The sequence below is a fragment of the Rattus norvegicus genome, chromosome 5 (genome assembly GCF_021556685.1).
Source record: "Rattus norvegicus strain SHRSP/BbbUtx chromosome 5, alternate assembly SHRSP_T2T, whole genome shotgun sequence".
In the NCBI taxonomy this organism is placed as follows: Eukaryota; Metazoa; Chordata; class Mammalia; order Rodentia; family Muridae; genus Rattus; species Rattus norvegicus.
This window is the reverse complement of record NC_141538.1, coordinates 76,981,615-76,999,866: the sequence shown is the minus strand read 5'-3', so window position 1 is coordinate 76,999,866 and position 18,252 is coordinate 76,981,615. Positions and strand designations below refer to the sequence as shown.

Here is an 18,252-nt window from a genome sequence, read left to right as displayed (position 1 = left end):
GAAGACTTTGCCATGAAGCCCTGCTGACATGGCTGGCAGGCTTTCCTGTTCTTGTGCCCTGTCGCCATGCAGCGGGAGAGATGTTCACAGCAGGGCTGGGTATCCTGCACAGACTAGACGGCTCTAGGTGTCTTGGCTCTGCTGGTCCTGGAGACGTTTCAGCATCTTACTCTACACACATGAGAGACTTCCTGTAAGGCAAGTGTGGGATCGCCATCTGCTTTCCAGTCCAAGGATGTAAGAGATGTGCTGCTGCCTCCAGGGCCCTTCCTTTTACCCCTGTCTTTTCAGCTGATTCTGTCATGGACCGGTCCTGATGGTGCCCGCTGCCATTTGTCCCGTTCTGTTGGGCCTATCCCCCACTGACATGTCTCGCTCCACTTACATTTCTGGATGTCCCTCTGTGTCACCTCCACAGGCCCACTCATGGTTCTTCAAATATGCCCTGAGCTCCCTGGATGTTTTCCTCTATGTAAACCTTGGGGCTTATTTGCCTTTGCTGAAGCCTTATTACACATCCTTGGGTTTCGTATTTGTAGATATAAACAAAGAGATCTGGGGGCATGGCCTAGCAGTTATGAACACTTCTGCTCTTTAAGGGGACCAGGGTTTGGTCCCGAAACCCACACGGCAGTGTGGCTTACCACTACCTGCTGTAGCTTCAGTTCTAGAAGATTCAGTGTCCTCTACTGGTCTGTGGTACACCATGGGCGCCTCATGTGGTGCTCATAATATATTCAGGCACTCACCACACACATAAAAGAAATGCATCTCAAAAAGTTAAATAGATCTTTCTGACTACATCCTAAGACTTATGGCTGCCTCTTTACTTGGGAGCAAGGGACATACCCACTAGCAACCATCACAGGAGAGCCACTTACATTTCTTTACATTTGATGGAAAGCCTTGGTGAATCATTTAGCAGCACAGCTTAGGCTCCAACTGAAGTTTTCAATTTCATGTATATAATGTATACATCCCTGACCTTGTCACTGTGCTCTTCAGCTTCCGTTGTTATTGTCTGTTAAGAGTGTGTGTGTGTGTGTGTGTGTGTGTGTATGTGTTTGGGGAGGGGGATAATAGTATATACAGGACAGAAGTCAGGAGTCGTGGAGGAGGGAAGGGTTAATCCTCTGGAACATGGTTGTGGGTCTCTCTGGCTTAGTTTGTTTCGTATTACAGTAGCAAAAATACCTGGTGCAGGGTACTTTATAAAGAAAGCAGGTATATTTACCTCATAGTATTAGATACTGAAAGTTCAGTATGAGGTAGACAGTGTCCAGTATGGATGGTTTCTGAGAGGGGTCATGATACATTGGAAAAACAGAAATTAGAAGTGGTTGGGTGCAGAAGAGGCCGTGAGTGTAGGGTCTTGCATTAACTACACAGAATCGATTCAGTCCCCAGAACTTAACCTGGTGAAAGTGGGACTCTGTGACCTAATTTCTTGCTACCAGGCCCTACCCCACCCCTTAAAGGTTCAAGTACCTCAGCACCATCACACTGGGGACCAAGCTTCCAGCATACAGGCCTTGGGAGCCAACTTTCTTCAGACCATAGCAGTCTCTTTCTCCATCGGGGCAGGGTCGGGGTGGGACACAAAGTCATCAGGATGAGTGCACTGAGAAGATGCAGCTCACTGGAAGCCTGTGACGCCTGTGGGAGAGTGCTCAGTAGAGAGTCTGCTGGGTGTTATTGATGTTCACAGGGTCTAGGAGGTGGCCAGATGCCATGGGAGGTATTTTGGGGAAGATATCATGGGAGGAGCAACAGATGGGATGCTGGGAAGAAGTGATTCCTTGAACAGGGCTTATTGTCCCACATTAGAGGCTCCCCCAAATATCCGTATCCCCACACAGCCTCTGACATGAGCATCCAAGGGTTGTGGTGGTAAGGCTTTGGCACAGTTCGGTGTACACCAAGCTTACATCTCCAGCTCCTTGAAAAGAGCCAAGCCTGGTTTCCATGGTACCCTGCCCAGCCCTGAAGCAACTGTCAAATCCTGTTGGCATCACCTATTTTTAGCAGTTGGAGCTGGGACCTCCTGTCTCCCTTTTTCTGTATTGCAAAGGCAGGCCACCCAGGGACCCATGGCAGTTCTGCACTTTTGGGATCAGCTTAGAGCAGAGCTTGGGAGTGAATTTACATAATAAAGCTTTCTGCAGAGAGCGAGGGCCTCTGGCCTGAACACCCCACCCCCTCCAGGTCTTTGTGCTACCTGGTCTTGGTAGGTGCTATTGATTGCATCCCTCCTATGAGCTAGCATTAAACTAAAGGCTTGCAGGACTTCTGCTCAGCATTTGTTACCCATCTGTAAAACTGACACAAAGCAGACCATCTTACAGGGGGATTAATCTAAGACTCGGAGAAATTGGAAACTTTGTACACAATAAAGTAAGGACAAAGTTGGGATCCAAAATTTGATCTTACTCCAAATCCGGTACTTTCCACTGGACTATACAGGTATTTACTATACACAGCACACACACACATGCGCACACATAAACACACATATACACACACATACACACATAAACACACACACACACACACGCACACACACTATACAGGTATTTACTATACACAGTACACACACACACACACACACACTATACAGGTATTTACTATACACAGTACACACACACACACGTACACACACACACACACGCACACACATAAACACACACACATATACACACACACATAAACACACACACACACTATACAGGTATTTACTATACACAGTACACACACACGCGCGCACACATAAACACACACACATATACACACATACACACATAAACACACACACATAAACACACACACACACTATACAGGTATTTACTATACACAGTACACACACACGCACACACATAAACACACATATACACACACATACACACATAAACACACACACACACACACACACACACACACACACACACACACACACACAGAACATTTGCCAACCTTGACTTAGGGCATACCAGGGCCAAGCTCTTTGGTTCCAGACATGAGCTAGATAGATAACTGTATTCAGTGTGGTTAATCCTCCAGCAGAGGATAGCCAGGCTCACAGAGGAGAGAGTACCTGACTGTCAGCAGGGGTGGTGGGGTGGTGAATGACTGGACATTGATGTCTCAGGTTTTTTTTTCTTTTTTAAAGATTTTATTTACTTCTTTTATGCATGTGAGTACACTGTTTCTCTCTTCAAACACGCCAGAAGGGGCCATCAGATCCCATTACAGATGGTTGTGAGCCACCACATGGTTGCTGGGAATTGAACTCAGGACCTCTGGAAGAGCAGTCAGTGCTCTTAACCACTGAGCCACCTCTCCAGCTCCCTAGGACAGGATTCTTAACAAGAGTCCTTCATAGATGTCTCCCTTCTCTTACAAGGGGCAGGTGTTATATAGGACATGTGTGGCCCTGGAGTCCCCTTCAATGACCCCTTCCCAGCAGGAATAGAGGCGTTTTTATAGCAATACATTTTACAGCATGAGATTCAAAGAAGCCGATTTTGTCCTTTCCTTTGAGCCAGGCCATGTGTTGTTTTTCCTGTTCTTTCTGGCTTGGAGTCTGTGCGGCAGAGTTAACACACAGTTCTGGTGGATGCCAGAGATACTGCAGTGCCCCTGACTTCCTGCTGGCCGTGTCTCAGAAGGTCATTCATTACCTGCACCTGTGCCTCATGCCACTTCAAATGTGACTATAAGAAAAAGGGCTGGCTGGAGCCCAGGGATAAGAACCTGCCCAACATGTATGAGGATTTGAGTCCTGACATTTATGAGGAGGAAGAGGAGAAGAAGAGGAGGAGAAGAGGAGGAGGAGGGAGAAGAGGAAGAGGAGAAGGAGGAAGGGGAGGAGGAGGAGGAGGAAGGAAGGAAGGAAGGAAGGAGGAAACGGTTGTGTATAAATGTGGTCTGTGGCTATCTGTGTAACTATGGCAGACCGTCATTGACCCTACAGACATTGTAGGGGCTAGCACATGGTGAGAAAGACTTGTGGCCGTATACCAGAAGAGCAGGTAAGGAGCTCTGATCTCCTGCCTCCACCGTGGTAGAAGAGAGAAGTGTCATGTGGACTGAGGAAGTACAACAGGCTTCCCATAGCCCATCCAGGAACATCAGCGGTGAGGGGCAGGCAAACACGTGATCAGTGCTTAATTCAAAGCTGTTGTCGGGGGAGACTTAGGCTAACCCTCAAGGAAACCTCTAGTCATTGCCATGAAGTTCATTCTGGATGAAGAGGAATGTAGGTAGAGATGGTGCTTGGCATCAGTTTGGGTTGAATGGGCCTTGGGTTGGGGACACTGACACGAACAACAGTGAGTTTGAATCCCACCACTGCCTTTTTGCTCTCCTGTCCCCAGACCTGAATCCCCAGCGTTCTTTCCTTCCCTCATTCCCGGGGATGTGATTTTCTCTTTAGATCCCTTCTGGCTCTAATTTCAAGGCAAATTAGATATTCCTTCTAAGCCTAGGAAGTTTCTAGGTACTAGACCTTGAGTCTTACGACTACCTAGCAAGGGCTCCATGGACAGAGATTTTAAACTCTCTTTAACCTCTGAGCTTCAGTGCTCCCCATGAGGCCTCGGGCCATTAAGTCCTACAGCCAGTCTATGCCAGTCGTACTTCCAGAACTGATGTTCTAGTAGAACAGATGGGCCCTGCCAGGATCACATCCCACATCTTGATCTATGGAAAGGGCTTTGCCAGATGGACTAGGATGACAGATTCAGACAAGAGATCACCTTGCTAACGCCCACAGGAGAGCTGAGTTCAGTGTCTTGCCGTCTGAACTCAAGCATGCGTCAGTCTGTCTGCGGAGGAGCTCCGAGGGGCCGAGTGCCTTAGCCTTCACTGATGGTCTGCTTTATTTAGCTAAGACGCAGATGAACATTGCCAGACAGGTCTTGCTACTGCTGGATACAGCTCTCAAAGATGTTCACAGCGTATAATTTCCTCAATGCCTGGTCTGTTGTTGCTCTAGTACTCAATCACAGGGAGAGGGATTCCTGGGGGAATGCGGTACCAGTGACCAACAACCTGCTAAGCCTTTGCAGTTGTGAAGAAAGCCAGGTCATTTTGAGCTGGTTGGATACAGGATAAGCTTGATCATCTCTGCTTCAAGCTCATGGATGGATTCCTCGTCACCTCTGATGGAGTCACCAGCCCTTGCTCTTAAAAAATCCCATGGGTCAAGGAGCTTCAGAATACTGATTTCACTTTTTTTTTTTTTTTTTTTTTTGGTTCTTTTTTTTCCGGAGCTGGGGACCAAACCCAGGGCCTTGCGCTTCCTAGGCAAGCGCTCTACCACTGAGCTAAACCCCCAACCCCAGGATTTCACTTTTGACGCCTTTCTCAGCTTCAGATATTTATGGAGTCGATCTTGGCAAGCCCCGCTTTAGACGCAAAGGATAGAGCCTCCATGAGGATAGGTGAAGGGAACTCCATTAGCAGTGTGGCCCCAGAGTGGAACTGGCTGCTGCCCATGTGAGCATCTGGCAACCGTCTCCCCTTACGTTAGCCCCAGGTGTGGACATTTGGCCATCTCACCTCTTGGAACGAGCCCAATAAACCCTGGAATTGCTTGAGATTTTATGGGGCTCACATAGAGCCGAGGACATTTTAAGATCCACAGGGCATCTTCCCTTAGAGGAGAATATGGAAGAGTAAGTTGTAAATACGGAGCGGCACACGAGGCACATCTGCAAAACTGGTGCTTTCAGATGGGGCCGGTGGGTCTCGGGTGACCCCTGGGTATCAGCTTCGTTCATTTAGTTCTTCCCACATTGTAATATGCAGTGAGAGCTGAAACTCAGGCCGGTGAAAAATCATACAAGTTGGACTTGGATCGAGGTGAGAGCTTCACAGGAGAGGGAGAGGGAAGATGGGCTTGAACGTGATCACTCAGGCTAATGGTAAGGAGACCAGAGAAAGAAAGGAATGGGTTCCTTTAAGCTGTGGGTGTCTGGAGCTGCTTAGACTAGAAGGCTGCCTGCAGGAGAACTTGGTGTGCCTGAGAATGGTGAATTCATTAAGTACATGTTTGGTCATAGACATTAGCATGGTGCTTGGCAGGGACCTGAGTATGTGTCTATCCTCTGTGTGTCTATCCTTCCCAGAATGAGATTGGGATTTTTTTGCTGCATGGTTAAGGGCAATGGTGAGATCTAATTCTCATTCTGCAAATTCCTAATCAAAATTGCCTAGCTCGGAGCTGAGGATGTAGCATGGGTGCTGGCCTGGTTATCTAGGCTGCAGGAGGCTCTGGGCTGGAAGCTCCCCATCACGCAGACTGGGTGTGGTCATGTGAACCTGCATGGCTAGCACTCAGGAGATGCAAGTAAGATGATCACAAATTCGAGGTGATCCTCGTCTACATAGAGAGTTTGAGGCCAGCCTGGGATCCACGAGAACCTGTCTCAGAACACAAAATAAACATGCCTTGTAGGCAAACAATGAGTAAATCTACACTATCACAGACAATGAGATAACCCTCCCACACTGAATAATAATCTCATTAGAATAAAAGGCTCTTCGGAAAAGTAAAAGAAAATGGCATTCACACCCCCACCATTCCTGACCCCCTCTCCCCACAAAAAAATCCCCCTGCAAATCTTTCTGGGCATACCTTCATAGAAAATAATAATTCTCTGTAAATAGGATCCTACCTGATTTCTTATTCCTACCTTTCACATTGTGCTGTAGGTCTCTTGTCACACCAGTAAATATCAGCCCACATCCTTTTAAAATAGTAATGCATTATACCCATGAGCCATTTTTGAATCCGTCTTTGTTGACGGACACTCAGGTCATCGCCAATTCAAAGCTATCAACAATGAGATGTAGTGTCCCAGCCACCCTGCCTTTGAGATAGGCGCCCTGCTGTGGTGATCTGCTTTTGTTACCCAGCCTAGGTGTTGAGATGAGAGGCCCACATTCTCCTCTCCTTAGCGCTGCCTGCACGGTTATTGTATTCTAATTCATCTGTTATGTGCTTTTTGTGCGTGTGTTTCCACACCCCCTCCTCCCACACAGTCCTCTTAGGCTTTGTGGTTAGGTGGAGTACACGGTCCGCCCTCAGCCCTGCCCTTTCTCATTAGTAACATGTGCACAGCGTAGATTGCTTCTGCAAGTCCCCGGGAGTCAGCAGAATTAGCCTCTCTTTCAGAATAGCCAGAGAGAAACCTACTTTGCCTGTCTCATTCCAGTTCTTCTTATAACGGTGAAGCCCCTGTGTGCATTGAGTTGGTTTCAGTGATAGTGAACATGTCTGTCCTCCCTTCAGAAAACAGTTCACACTTTGGGTTTGGGGAGATGGCTCAGCAGTTAAGAGCACCGGCTGCCTTTCCAGAGGACCGGTCCCTGGCACCACATGCTCATAACCATCTGTAGCCTCAGTTCCGGGGGATCCCACAGCCTCTTCTTGCCTCCTTGGGTACCAAGCATACACATGGTTCACAGATGTAAATGCAAGCAGAATACCCATGCATGTAACGTCATATAAAGTCTCAATCCAGAAGAACATGCTAAGTACCATACCTGGACCCTCTCCAAGAAAGCAGAAGCCGTTAGTCACGTGGTCCTTCTATTAGGGTTTGGTCTGAGTAACTCACAGTACAGATAGCTCCCAATTCATGAAAGCTCATCTTTTTTTTTTTTCTTTTTTTTCTTTTTTTAGGAGCTGGGGACCGAACCCAGGGCCTTGTGCTTGCTAGGCAAGCGCTCTACCACTGAGCTAAATCCCCAATCCCTATGAAAGCTCATCTTTATGATGCTACAGAAACAATAAACATCTGGTAGAGACCAGACTGCAGGGTGTGGGTTTTGATCTTTCCTGGGTTGTTGATTACTGGTGCTTTTCTGTCTTGAGATGTCAGGGATAACCACGGAATCACAGGCATAAAGAACTAACACCCTCTGGCCTGCTGCATAGCCAGGCAGGACATGCAGGCCAGAGGGATTAAATGCATCTTTAATTGCAATGTTTTCTGTCTTTTTAAAAATTTTTTTTCTTATTTATTTAATGTATGTGACTACACTGTCTCTGTCTTCATGCACACCAGAAGAGAGCATCAGATCCCATTACAGATGGTTGTGAGCCACCATGTAGTTGCTGGAAATTGAACTCAGGACCTCTGGGAGAGCAGTCAGTGCTCTTAACCGCTGAGCCATCTCTCCAGCCCCTGTTTTCTGTCTTGGATGGATTTATCTGGGTGATAATATCTCTATAGTGTTCTCATATGTAGCTTCCTATAGAAGTTAGACCACTGAGCATGTCAACTATTTTGACATAAATGTTTATATGAGAGAAATGGCTTTGTAACTTCCTTAGGTTACAAAACCTGAAGTGGGTTTTCTGGTAAATAAGAGGAGCGGCTAAATATTCCTCCCTGGCCCCAGCTGAACCTCTTCCTGTCAGTGGTGGGGGTCCAGGAGCATCAAGGAGTAAAGAAAACCAGAGACTTTCTTTTCCTGATGTCAGAATTGAGGGTGTTAGAACCACAGGCTGGTATATAATCAGAGTTTGTAATTTTAGCTAGATTAGTGGAGACCCAGAATTACTGGGAAAGAGCGATTATGACACAAGGAACTCAGATTTTTTAAAAGGGACTTTACAGATCATTTTCTTAGGGGGTCTTAGAGGCTTTCTGACATCTTTTAAAAAGCTTAGGGAAACTTTGGCTAATAGAAAAATACATTTACATGCAAGCAAATTATTTATTTGTTTTTCTCTTTCTATTTACGTGTGGTATGTGTGGATGTATGTTTGTATATACATGGATACACATATGGAGGGTTGATATTGCTTTGACACCTCACTCACTGAGGCAGGGTCTCTCAATGAAACCCAGAGCTCACTGATATTGGTAATCTCATCAATGAACTCACTCTGGGAATCCTCTCTCTGTCCTCCTAAACTGGAATTACAGGTAGCCTTACACCTACCTGGCTTCTTTCTAGGTTCTGGGGATCCAAACTCTGATCACTAGAGCAAGCACTTTAAATGTCAATATATTTTCATTTAACGTGTATGGTTTTGCCCGAATATGTATGTCCTACACCATGTGAGTACACCATCCACAGAGGTCAGAAGAGGGATCCCCTGGAATTGGAGTTTCAGATGATTGTAATCCCCGTGGATGCTGAGAATTGAACCTGGGTCCTCAGGAAGAGCAACCAGTGTTCTTACTTGCTGAGCTATCTCGGAAGCCTCAATGCAAGGCAAGCACTAAGTACACACGGAACACTCTTCCCCAACCTGAGCAAAGTCTTTTCCCCATTAATTTATTTATTCTCTTTACATCCCAATCACAGCCTCCCCTTCCCTTGCTGGGTACCAACCCTCCTTGGCACATCAAGTCACTGCAGGACTAGACACATCCTTCCCCACTTAGACCAGACACAACAGCCCAGTTAGGGAAACAGGATCCACAGGCAGGCAACAGAGTCAGAGACAGTCCCTGCTCCAGTTGTTAGGGGCCTGCATAAAGACTAAGCTGCACAGCTGCTACATATGTGGGGGATGGGATGCGGTGGGGTGGGGCTAAGCCTAGCCCCTTGTATGTTCTTTGGTTGGTGGTTCAGTCTCTGGGTCCAGGTTGGTGACTCGGTTGGTCTTTTTGTGGCGTCTCCGTCTGCTCCAGGTTCCTCAGTCCTTCCCTCAGCTCTTCTACAAGGCTTCCTGATTTCCATCTAATGTTTGGCTGGGAGTCTCTGCATCTGTTTCAGTCTGCTGCTGGGTGGAGTCTCCCAAAAAACAGTTATGCTAGGCTCCTATCTGCAAGCATAACAGAGTATCATTAATAGCATCAGGGATTGATCTTGCCATGGGATCTTTTTTAAAGATCTATTTATTTATTTTATGTATATAAGTACACTGTAGCTGTCTTCAGACACACCGGAAGAGGGTATCAGATCTCATTACAGATGGTTGTGAGCCACCATGTGGTTGCTGGGATTTGAACTCAGGAGCGCTGGAAGAGCAGTCAGTGCCCTTAACCACTGAGCCATCTCTCCAACCCCATAGGATAGGTTTTAAATTGGGTCAGTCATTGGTGAGCAAAGACTTTAAAAAAAGTTATTATTTTATTTTTATATATGTGAGTGTTTGCCTGCATATGTATGTGCACTATGGGCAATATGAGCCGGGTGTCTAGAGTCCAGAAGAGGGCATCGGATCTCCCCTAGAGCAGGGGATGGAGCGCTGCCATGTGGGTGCTGAGAATTAAGCCTGGCTTCCTAGCTGCTGAGCCAGCTCTCCAGCCCCAGCAAAGGGTTTTTCAGTGCCATAGCTAGCAGTTTGCAGATCTCCAGTGAGGAGTTCGAGATCTGACTCAGTCTCAGGTGTTTGTGAGTACACCCCAGTTTGTAGAGGAGGGGAACTCTAGGGGTTCATACTTGGTTTCTAAAGAAAGAAACACTGTTTTTCTTTCAGCACTGGCTGGATCACTCGAAACCCATAAAGAAGCAGATGAAAGGTAAGATACAGACTCCAGTCTATTCGTGCCCTTTTTTTTTCCCTTTAATCTGACATTAAACTGCTTTGTCAAGATTATTTGAAGATCTTTTGATTGGTAAATAAATCCATTGTTAAATGGGTGGTTTTTTCTTCCTGTAAACCGGCCAAAAATTAGAGCTTTAAAATTGAATGAGTATTTTGGGTAGATATTAAAACCCACCTGTGCTCTCATTTCAAGTCAGACACCCCTGCCAATGAGAACTGACTAATGTTCTATTCAGAAACCTGTCACCTCCTTTACTCACTGCCAAGTAAGTTTCAAAGCAGATTCGGGGTGGGGAGTAGTAGGAAGCTCAGGGCTCCAGCTCATTCCTTACAGGTGTGGTAACTGCGTATTTCTAGTGCTGCTTCTGCTGAGATCATTTGGAGATCATACCCTCTAAAAAATACCTTACGGCGTTTTTTCACGGTATCTCTACATGCAGAGCGCTTTTCTCTTTTCTGTGTCACTAGCCTCCAGCCCACATTGTACTTTGTAAAATGTGGATGCCAGTTTGGAGTAATCCCATCAGAGATAAAAGGGAAATGCCAGCTGTTTATAACCCACCCAGGCGAGGTTTCTTTTTTTTTTTTTTTTTTTTTTTTGGTTCTTTTTTTTGGAGCTGGGGACCGAACCCAGGGCCTTGCGCTTCCTAGGTAAGTGCTCTACCACTGAGCTAAATCCCCAGCCCCCCAGGCGAAGTTTCTTTCCACATGAGGTTCCCAGCTAAATCTTCCCAGGCACCCTGAAAGTTTGGTTCCATTTTTCCAACTCTAGATGGAGCACTGAGCTTGCTGGCAGGGGGATGTGTTTCCTTTTGTCTGAGGGGGGTGGGGGGGACACAAACATCTTTACCTTTCTGTCTCCCAATGTTTAGTCGGACCTGCCTACGCTTTGCACTTTCGAGTCAAATACTATTCTTCAGAACCGAACAACCTTCGAGAGGAATTTACAAGGTAGGGTATGGCAGAGAGGACTTTGTCCAGTAGCCCCGGCCTCAGCCAGTATGAGGGAATCTAGTCAGTCAGGGGGCTTGATTCCCTTTAAGACCTCTGTGTTTCTAAACAGAAGTTACCCGCACTTTCCCTGGGCTCCTCTACCCTGTTTAAAACCCACAAGTCTGCTTAATCTGCTATTTTTCAGATGAATCAAATTAGATGGATTTTCTTGGGTCCTGGAAAGTGGTAGGCTCATCTTTGGCATTCTGATTTTGTTAGGATCCACATATACCCCCCAAACCCAACCCCCAGATATTTTTATGTCGTGGGCGCCTGTGTTTACTTGAGAAGGAAGGAAGAGAGAATGAAGGAAGGAGCTTCCTTTCCATCTGTGGGATGCTTTATGGAGTCCTAGATGTCCCGAGTGTCCTTGTCACCGATTTTTCGTGTGATGCATTGTACCGGTGACTTGTACATTGATGGGTGGTCTCCATTGGTGGTCAGTAACTTGGAGAGGTCTACCTAAGTGGCATTTGGAAGTTATTACACGTACCCAGGACAGGGACCTTTGGGGCTTTTCCTCCAGGTTTTCTCTATGGGATTCAGAACTTTGGCCACATGGACACCCTGCCGTAGTTGGTGCAACTATACATGTCAATGTCCTAAATTTGAGAGGTGTAAGTTCAGTTATAATTAAGGACATGCTGGGAAGGAGAACCTTCTAGAACCTTCAGCCTTCCTGCCCACTTTGATGTCTGGATCATCCAAAGTCTCCTAAAGCCATTCTGCAGAAAAGGAACGCCCACCTGGCTTCCAAGGTGAAGCTCATTAGGCAACTTCAGTATTTCTCTCGGAGGCCTTTACCAAACAGGTTGCCCCTAGCTGTCCCCACAGCAGGTCATTTTAAAGGCAGATAGGTGAGTCAAAAAGGAGTGGGATTCCTGGGGACCACTCTCAAGTGTAGGCCTAGAGTGTAGGAGGCTTTGGTTGGTACAAAGTGGTTTTGGTGGTCACATCGCCCTAGAAATAAAAGACTTTTATTTAAGACCCATATACATCTATTTTTTAAACTTGGTAAGCCCTCCTTATGCTTTCTGCCTCCTTTCACCTTGTTTCTTATTACCCCTGTAATTTTTTGTAGTGTAATTTTAGGAGGGAGAGGAAGAGGGAGAGAGAGAGAGAGAGGCATGCTTTGCACGAGTGTTTGTTTTAAAGGCAGTCAGCAGTTAAACTGCTCCAGGAAGAAAAGTGTCACGTAGTTTCTAGCAGACTCTAGTCCGTTGCGGACTTTTTGAAAAGTCCTTGGATCTGCTAGGTACAGCCGGCTGGGCGCCAGCATACTGGCTCCACCCAGCCCGTTTTCTTGCATGCATTGCATTGCTTGTGCAGAATTCTCCATGCTGGGCTAGACTCTCCTGCACCAAAGCCACCCTGCAAGTCCTCTCAGACCACATCTGCACCCCATCCTGCAAGTGTCTTGCAAACTCCCAGCCCACTGAGACCAGGGATGCCTCTCCACAGGCTCAGGAGGAGGCTCCCTCCCTCTTCGTTTGCACTGCATCCCTTTTGACAGTGCACGCGTCCAGGGCAATGCAGGGGTGTTAGTGATGGGAGGCTGGGGATTGGAGGTGGCTGGGGAAGGAGGGAAGGGTTCCTCTCTGTTGACGTTTGTATATGTTTGTCAGGTACCTGTTTGTTCTACAACTCAGGCATGACATTCTTTCTGGAAAGTAAGTATGCTTTTGTTCTAACTCTGAACCCAGCATAGAGCCTGGTATACCCCCATAGTTCACTGTTTTAACTCTTTTACCCTTGTCCCCTTTACCAAATTCAAAGCAGTGCCCCAGGTTCTGTCAGGCGAGTCAGATATTTGCACTGCTGTCATTTTCCTCCAGTTCCACAGCGGATCCTCTATGGCTTGGAGCGTTTCCAAGGGCGCTGAGGATCTTGAGTGAGGTGTATTTGGGAACCGCCTTCCCCCTGCCGCATCACTGCCCCCATTCATACTGGCTTCTGTCGTATTTGCAAGCAGCACACGCCGTCAGCGCGTATACACGTACAAGTGTTCGTGCAGTTTTCACAGTCTCACGAGTTACTATCACACTAAAGCACTGTAAAGAGGTCCTCGTCTGGCCTGCGAGGAGGAGATGTGGATTTCCATCTCACTGAAATGCTCTTCATACTCAAGGCACTGGGCTTGTAGTGAGCATGAAGCACAAAACACGTCCTCGCCGAAGTGGTTGGTTTTGAGGGGGCTCAGAGAAAGAAGGCTGACAAAATGGCTCAGCAGGTAAAGGTTCCTGCAGCCAAGCCGAAAGACCTGAGTTCAATCCCTGGGACCTGAAAGTTGTCCTCTGTGCTCTATACATGTGCTATGGCATGTGCATGCCCCCACCCCCACCCAGCACACGCACGCACACAGACACCCCAAATATATGAATAAGCATGAGTTACTGAATATTTTCTGTTACATTAAACAAATAAACAAAAAACCCCAAAATCCCGACGCTATATTAAGACAAAGAAGCAGTGCCTGATGTTACCAACAGGAATATGTTCTGATTTTAAATGTAATCTGAAGGAGATAAAGTGGATATTTTCTGCCAGTTGTGGTGGCCCCCACCTTGAACCGCAGAGCTACAGAAACAGAGGCAGGAGGGACTCAGTGAGTCTGAGATCGTCGGGTCCACCTAGTGAGTTCTAGGCCAGCCAAAGCTACAAAGTAAGACCCTTATCTCAAACAAACAAACCAAATATAAATCGATTATCTAAATAAGTAAAATTTGAATTAAAATGTAATTTCCGCATTTGTAAATTCTTGGTAGAATTTCACTCTGAACATTCCAGTGGCAGAGAGGTCGTAGAATAAGTAGACAGTACAGTGTATACATTGGCCTTACTCAGCCGTGTTTCTGATTGGCGTGTGCTGAGGATGTGTGTGTTTTTCATCACTGTCCGTTCTGTGCTCATTATACACACAAAGGCGTCGTTACAACAGAACTCGTCTTCAGTTTGTAAAAACCCTTTGAGGGTGGCACTTCAACAGTGTCCAGTGCTTTCCAGTTTGTCTGTACTCCCACCCACTGGTTAGCATGTAACTGAAACAGTGTTCTGAGCCCAGCGCGGCCTCCTGTCAGCTGGAAGACCTCCGGTGGGATGCTGAAGGCTCACTCTCTCATCTGGAGAAAGAAATGGGGATGGGGCGCTGGCTTCACCCGAGACTTTACCGTATGAGTAAAACCACTGTGTTCGCAGTAATACTCTTCAGTAGTTCTGCCTCAGTTGGACATGGCAGATACTGAGTACATCTGGAGGTCTCGGAAGTCAGTAGTAAGTACAGTGTCTGGTTTTAGTTTTAAGGACGGTTGAAGGCAGCTTGAAAAGATAAATGACTGTATTGAAAGAAAATAAACTTAGGATACCAATACAAAGGGAAGGTTTTCAGTCTACTGCAAATGTTCCTAAACATCCCGAGTTCTTTGCATCCCCACTGGATGCATTTGCATGGTTGATAGAACGCATTCTTGGATAGATGTGTTGAAACTGCTGTTGACTTTTACCGGGCTTTCTGTGTTACATGGTTACAAATGTAACCTTTCCTACTTAGTATTAACTTCTTTTTTTCCCCCCAAGACTGAAGTGCCCCTATGAAACAGCCGTGGAACTAGCTGCCCTCTGTCTGCAAGGTATGTTCACCCTTCCTGACATCTTGAAGCTCATTTCCGTAAGTGAGAGTGCGCTGCATGCTACTCCCCATGCCCTGCTTTCTCCCCGGATGTGAAGGCATATGATATGGTCGCCGTCCCCAGGAGCTTACAGTCTGCTGAGGAAAGCACACAGAGATCATGGCAGTTCCCTAGTGGCAGAGATACACAGGAGGCTCGGGAGAGGAAGGACCATGGGGGACGTGGGGAGGAAGATGATTCCAGGAACCAAGGCGAAAGTACAGAGAGAAGCGGAGATGCTGCTCTTGGCTTGGTTATGCACAGGCCCTTGGGGTTCCATGCCTAGTACCCCCCGTGTGGATTGGGTGTTGTAAGGGGCTGATAAGAGATATAACTCGGCTGAGTTTACTCCCCAGCACTGAAGAGGAAGTGGCAGGAGAATCAGAAATTCAAAGTCATCCTTAACTGGGTACAAGTTTGAGGCCAGCTTGGGCTACGTAAGACCACATCCCAGAAAAAAAAAAAAAAAGCAGACAAACAAACAAACAAAAAAACCCAAAAAAGCCAGCAAACAAACAATAACGAAAGCCATAGGAACAGTGGGTGTGTAGTCACAGTGTGAACTGGTGAACAGCCTCTGGTCCCACTTAGAGAGTATAAACTTCACGGGGCCAGCAGCAGTTCTCTTCGAGTTCTCGAGGCAGCAGGCCTGGGTGGAGTGTATTTTGGAAAGGCTGTGTGGAGAGAAGGAGCTGGAGTGGGGCTAGGTCCGGGTAGGGCGAGGGCTGTTACAGTAACAGATGTAGTAAGAACCTGAGCGGGGCTGGTGGGTGTGCACACAGTGAAGGCAGCCACCACGTCAGTGCCTGCCGGGAGCTGGATTCTCTGATGAGACTTAAGGTGAGGAAGGGGTGGGATGACTCAGGCTGCTGCCGAGGGTAGGTGGTGGCATTAGTGAGTGAGCAGAGAAGGAGGCTTCTGTGGAGAAGTGGCTGTGTGGGCCTTGGCTAAGCGGTGCTGAAGTCATCAGCGTGCAAATGGGAACTGGACGGCTGGAGGTCTGCCTGCAGGACCGTCCACACTGCCTGTTTGTCTGTGGGAGAGCCTGGTGGGTCTACTGTTAAAATGCACAAGAAATACTTGCTTCCGTCTCCAGAGCTACCTAAGAGGACGGGATTTCATGAGCATGTGCTTGTCAGTGCTTCCCTGGATTTGATCTGGGACACATCCACCTATGGTATTTGTGAACACCATAAAAGAAGAAACAGCTTTTACTTTTGTATTTTTCTACTTACAGTTGTTTTTAACCTCTATGTGTGTGGGGGGTGGAGTGGAGTATCGGAAGACAGCTTTGGAGAGGGTGTTCTCTGCTTTTCGTATGTGGGTTCTGGACATCCAGCTGAGGTTGTCGGGATTGGTGCGAGTGCCTTGACCTGCCAAGCCATCTCACTAGCTCATAGTTTACTCATCTAAGAAGAGCTGATCCGAGAGGTATCACAAGATCAGATCACACCGATTAAAGACTCCAGGTAGGACAGCACAGCAGTCAGGCAGGTCAAAGAAAGGACATGACATTCCAGTCAGCTACCCACTGGTACCTACATCTTCTGTTAATGAGTTTAGATTTTTTGGTAAGATACGTAACTCGGATTAGAATACAGTTTCTTTTTGTGTGTAGCATCTCAGTATTCTTGTTACATTTTAATTTAGTGTGTATGCAGAGGTCAGAGGACAGCTTGCAGGAGTCCCTTCTTTACATGTGGGTCATGGGGCTTGAACTCAAGTCATCAGGCTTGGTGGCAAGCCTCTTCACCTGCCGAGGCGTATCACTGGCCCTGCTTGCTATATCTCGTCACAGTATGCGGTCACATTTGTATATGCAAAGAAGCTCTGTGAATAATGAGCATTTTCCCATTCCTGAATACTTCTCGTGCTTAGTCACCTCTTAACAGATGCTCAGTAAGCGCAGAACGAACAGAGGATTGAGCTTGGAGAGACCCTCAGTGTAGGTCAAGAGCCCTGGTGGTAACAGTAATAGCAATTCATTTAAAGCCAACTGTGTCAGATACAGAGCCACAGGCTTCCTCTCTCTGTGCAGTCAGATGCAGTGAGTCTCCTGGTGAGTGCCTCGGTGTAGGCAGAGTTGGGACCCTGGGAGCACTCCTTTTTGTTGGTCACATGCAGATTTTACCTGCACAGACCTTCATGTACACTGGTTCCTAAGTTGCAAGAGGCCTAGTCAGGCTTGGCAGCTCCGAAGGATCTGTCAAGGTAGTGTTAATGAAAGGAAAGCACCCAAGCACCCGTGTCAGTCCTGGGGCCATTAATCACTGCAGAAGCTTTCTCCCGAGGCTGTTGGCACAGTGTTTTAAGCTTGTCTTGTTGTCCTGAGTGATTTGAGGAGGAGGCACACCTCTGCCCTCAGTGGTCCAGCTGCAGTGACACTCACTGCAAAAGTAGCAAAGATGAGAGTAAAATCATCCATCTGGAGCCTTTCTTGGAGAAACTGCTCATGTCTGCAGTATAATTTAATAATGATCGGTATGCCCACGAGGACCGAGGGACACATGGGGAAGCCTTCCGCAGGTTGTCATCCCACCCTATGCTGTCCTCTGTAGCCCAGCCAGGAACACACCCTGGTATGAACACTAGCCTTGCTCTGTGGTGTGAAGAAAATGAAGGGCAGAGTTCCTTCTGGTGGTTGAGCCTTTCAGGCATATCTTAGTGCTGTCCTTGAGTTAATCCCTCGAGTTGAGATGCTGTGGCCTTCAGTAGAGGATGTGCTCTTTGGGGAATACGTGGGTGGTAGATTTGAACCTTTATCTAAGGGAAAGGGTGAGAGAAAGAAACATGGGATCGCCCTTTGCATGAAGGTGTTCTCCTCTGTTATGTGACTACTCCCCTGTTGCGGGTAGCGATGTTGGACCTGGACCAGCTCAGTGATTTCCCCGGGGCACACAGATAGCTGCTGTAGAGCTGGAGTTCAGTCTCTTAGATCCGAGCCATTTCCTTTGCCTTCTACGGCCTTCATGGAGCCAGAGCCTGGCTGCAGAATTAGGAGGTTCTTGGAGTGCCAGGTTCTTTCGGCTTGTTCTTGGAAGGCAGAGTGGTGACCAGGGTGCTCCTCAGGCCTGCTCCAGT

At 47.2% G+C, this 18,252-nt stretch overlaps 1 protein-coding gene across 6 annotated transcripts in view; it reads left to right on the top strand.

Moving 5' to 3' along the window:
* The window catches only part of Epb41l4b (erythrocyte membrane protein band 4.1 like 4B), a 160,388-nt gene that overhangs the window by 49,524 nt on the left and 92,612 nt on the right, over positions 1-18,252 (top strand). For all 6 annotated transcript variants that reach the window (NM_001401792.2, XM_087550508.1, XM_087550509.1 and 3 more), the window contains 4 exon segments: positions 10,445-10,487; positions 11,386-11,464; positions 13,132-13,176; positions 15,080-15,132. In NM_001401792.2, coding sequence (NP_001388721.1) covers positions 10,445-10,487; positions 11,386-11,464; positions 13,132-13,176; positions 15,080-15,132 — 220 coding nt within the window.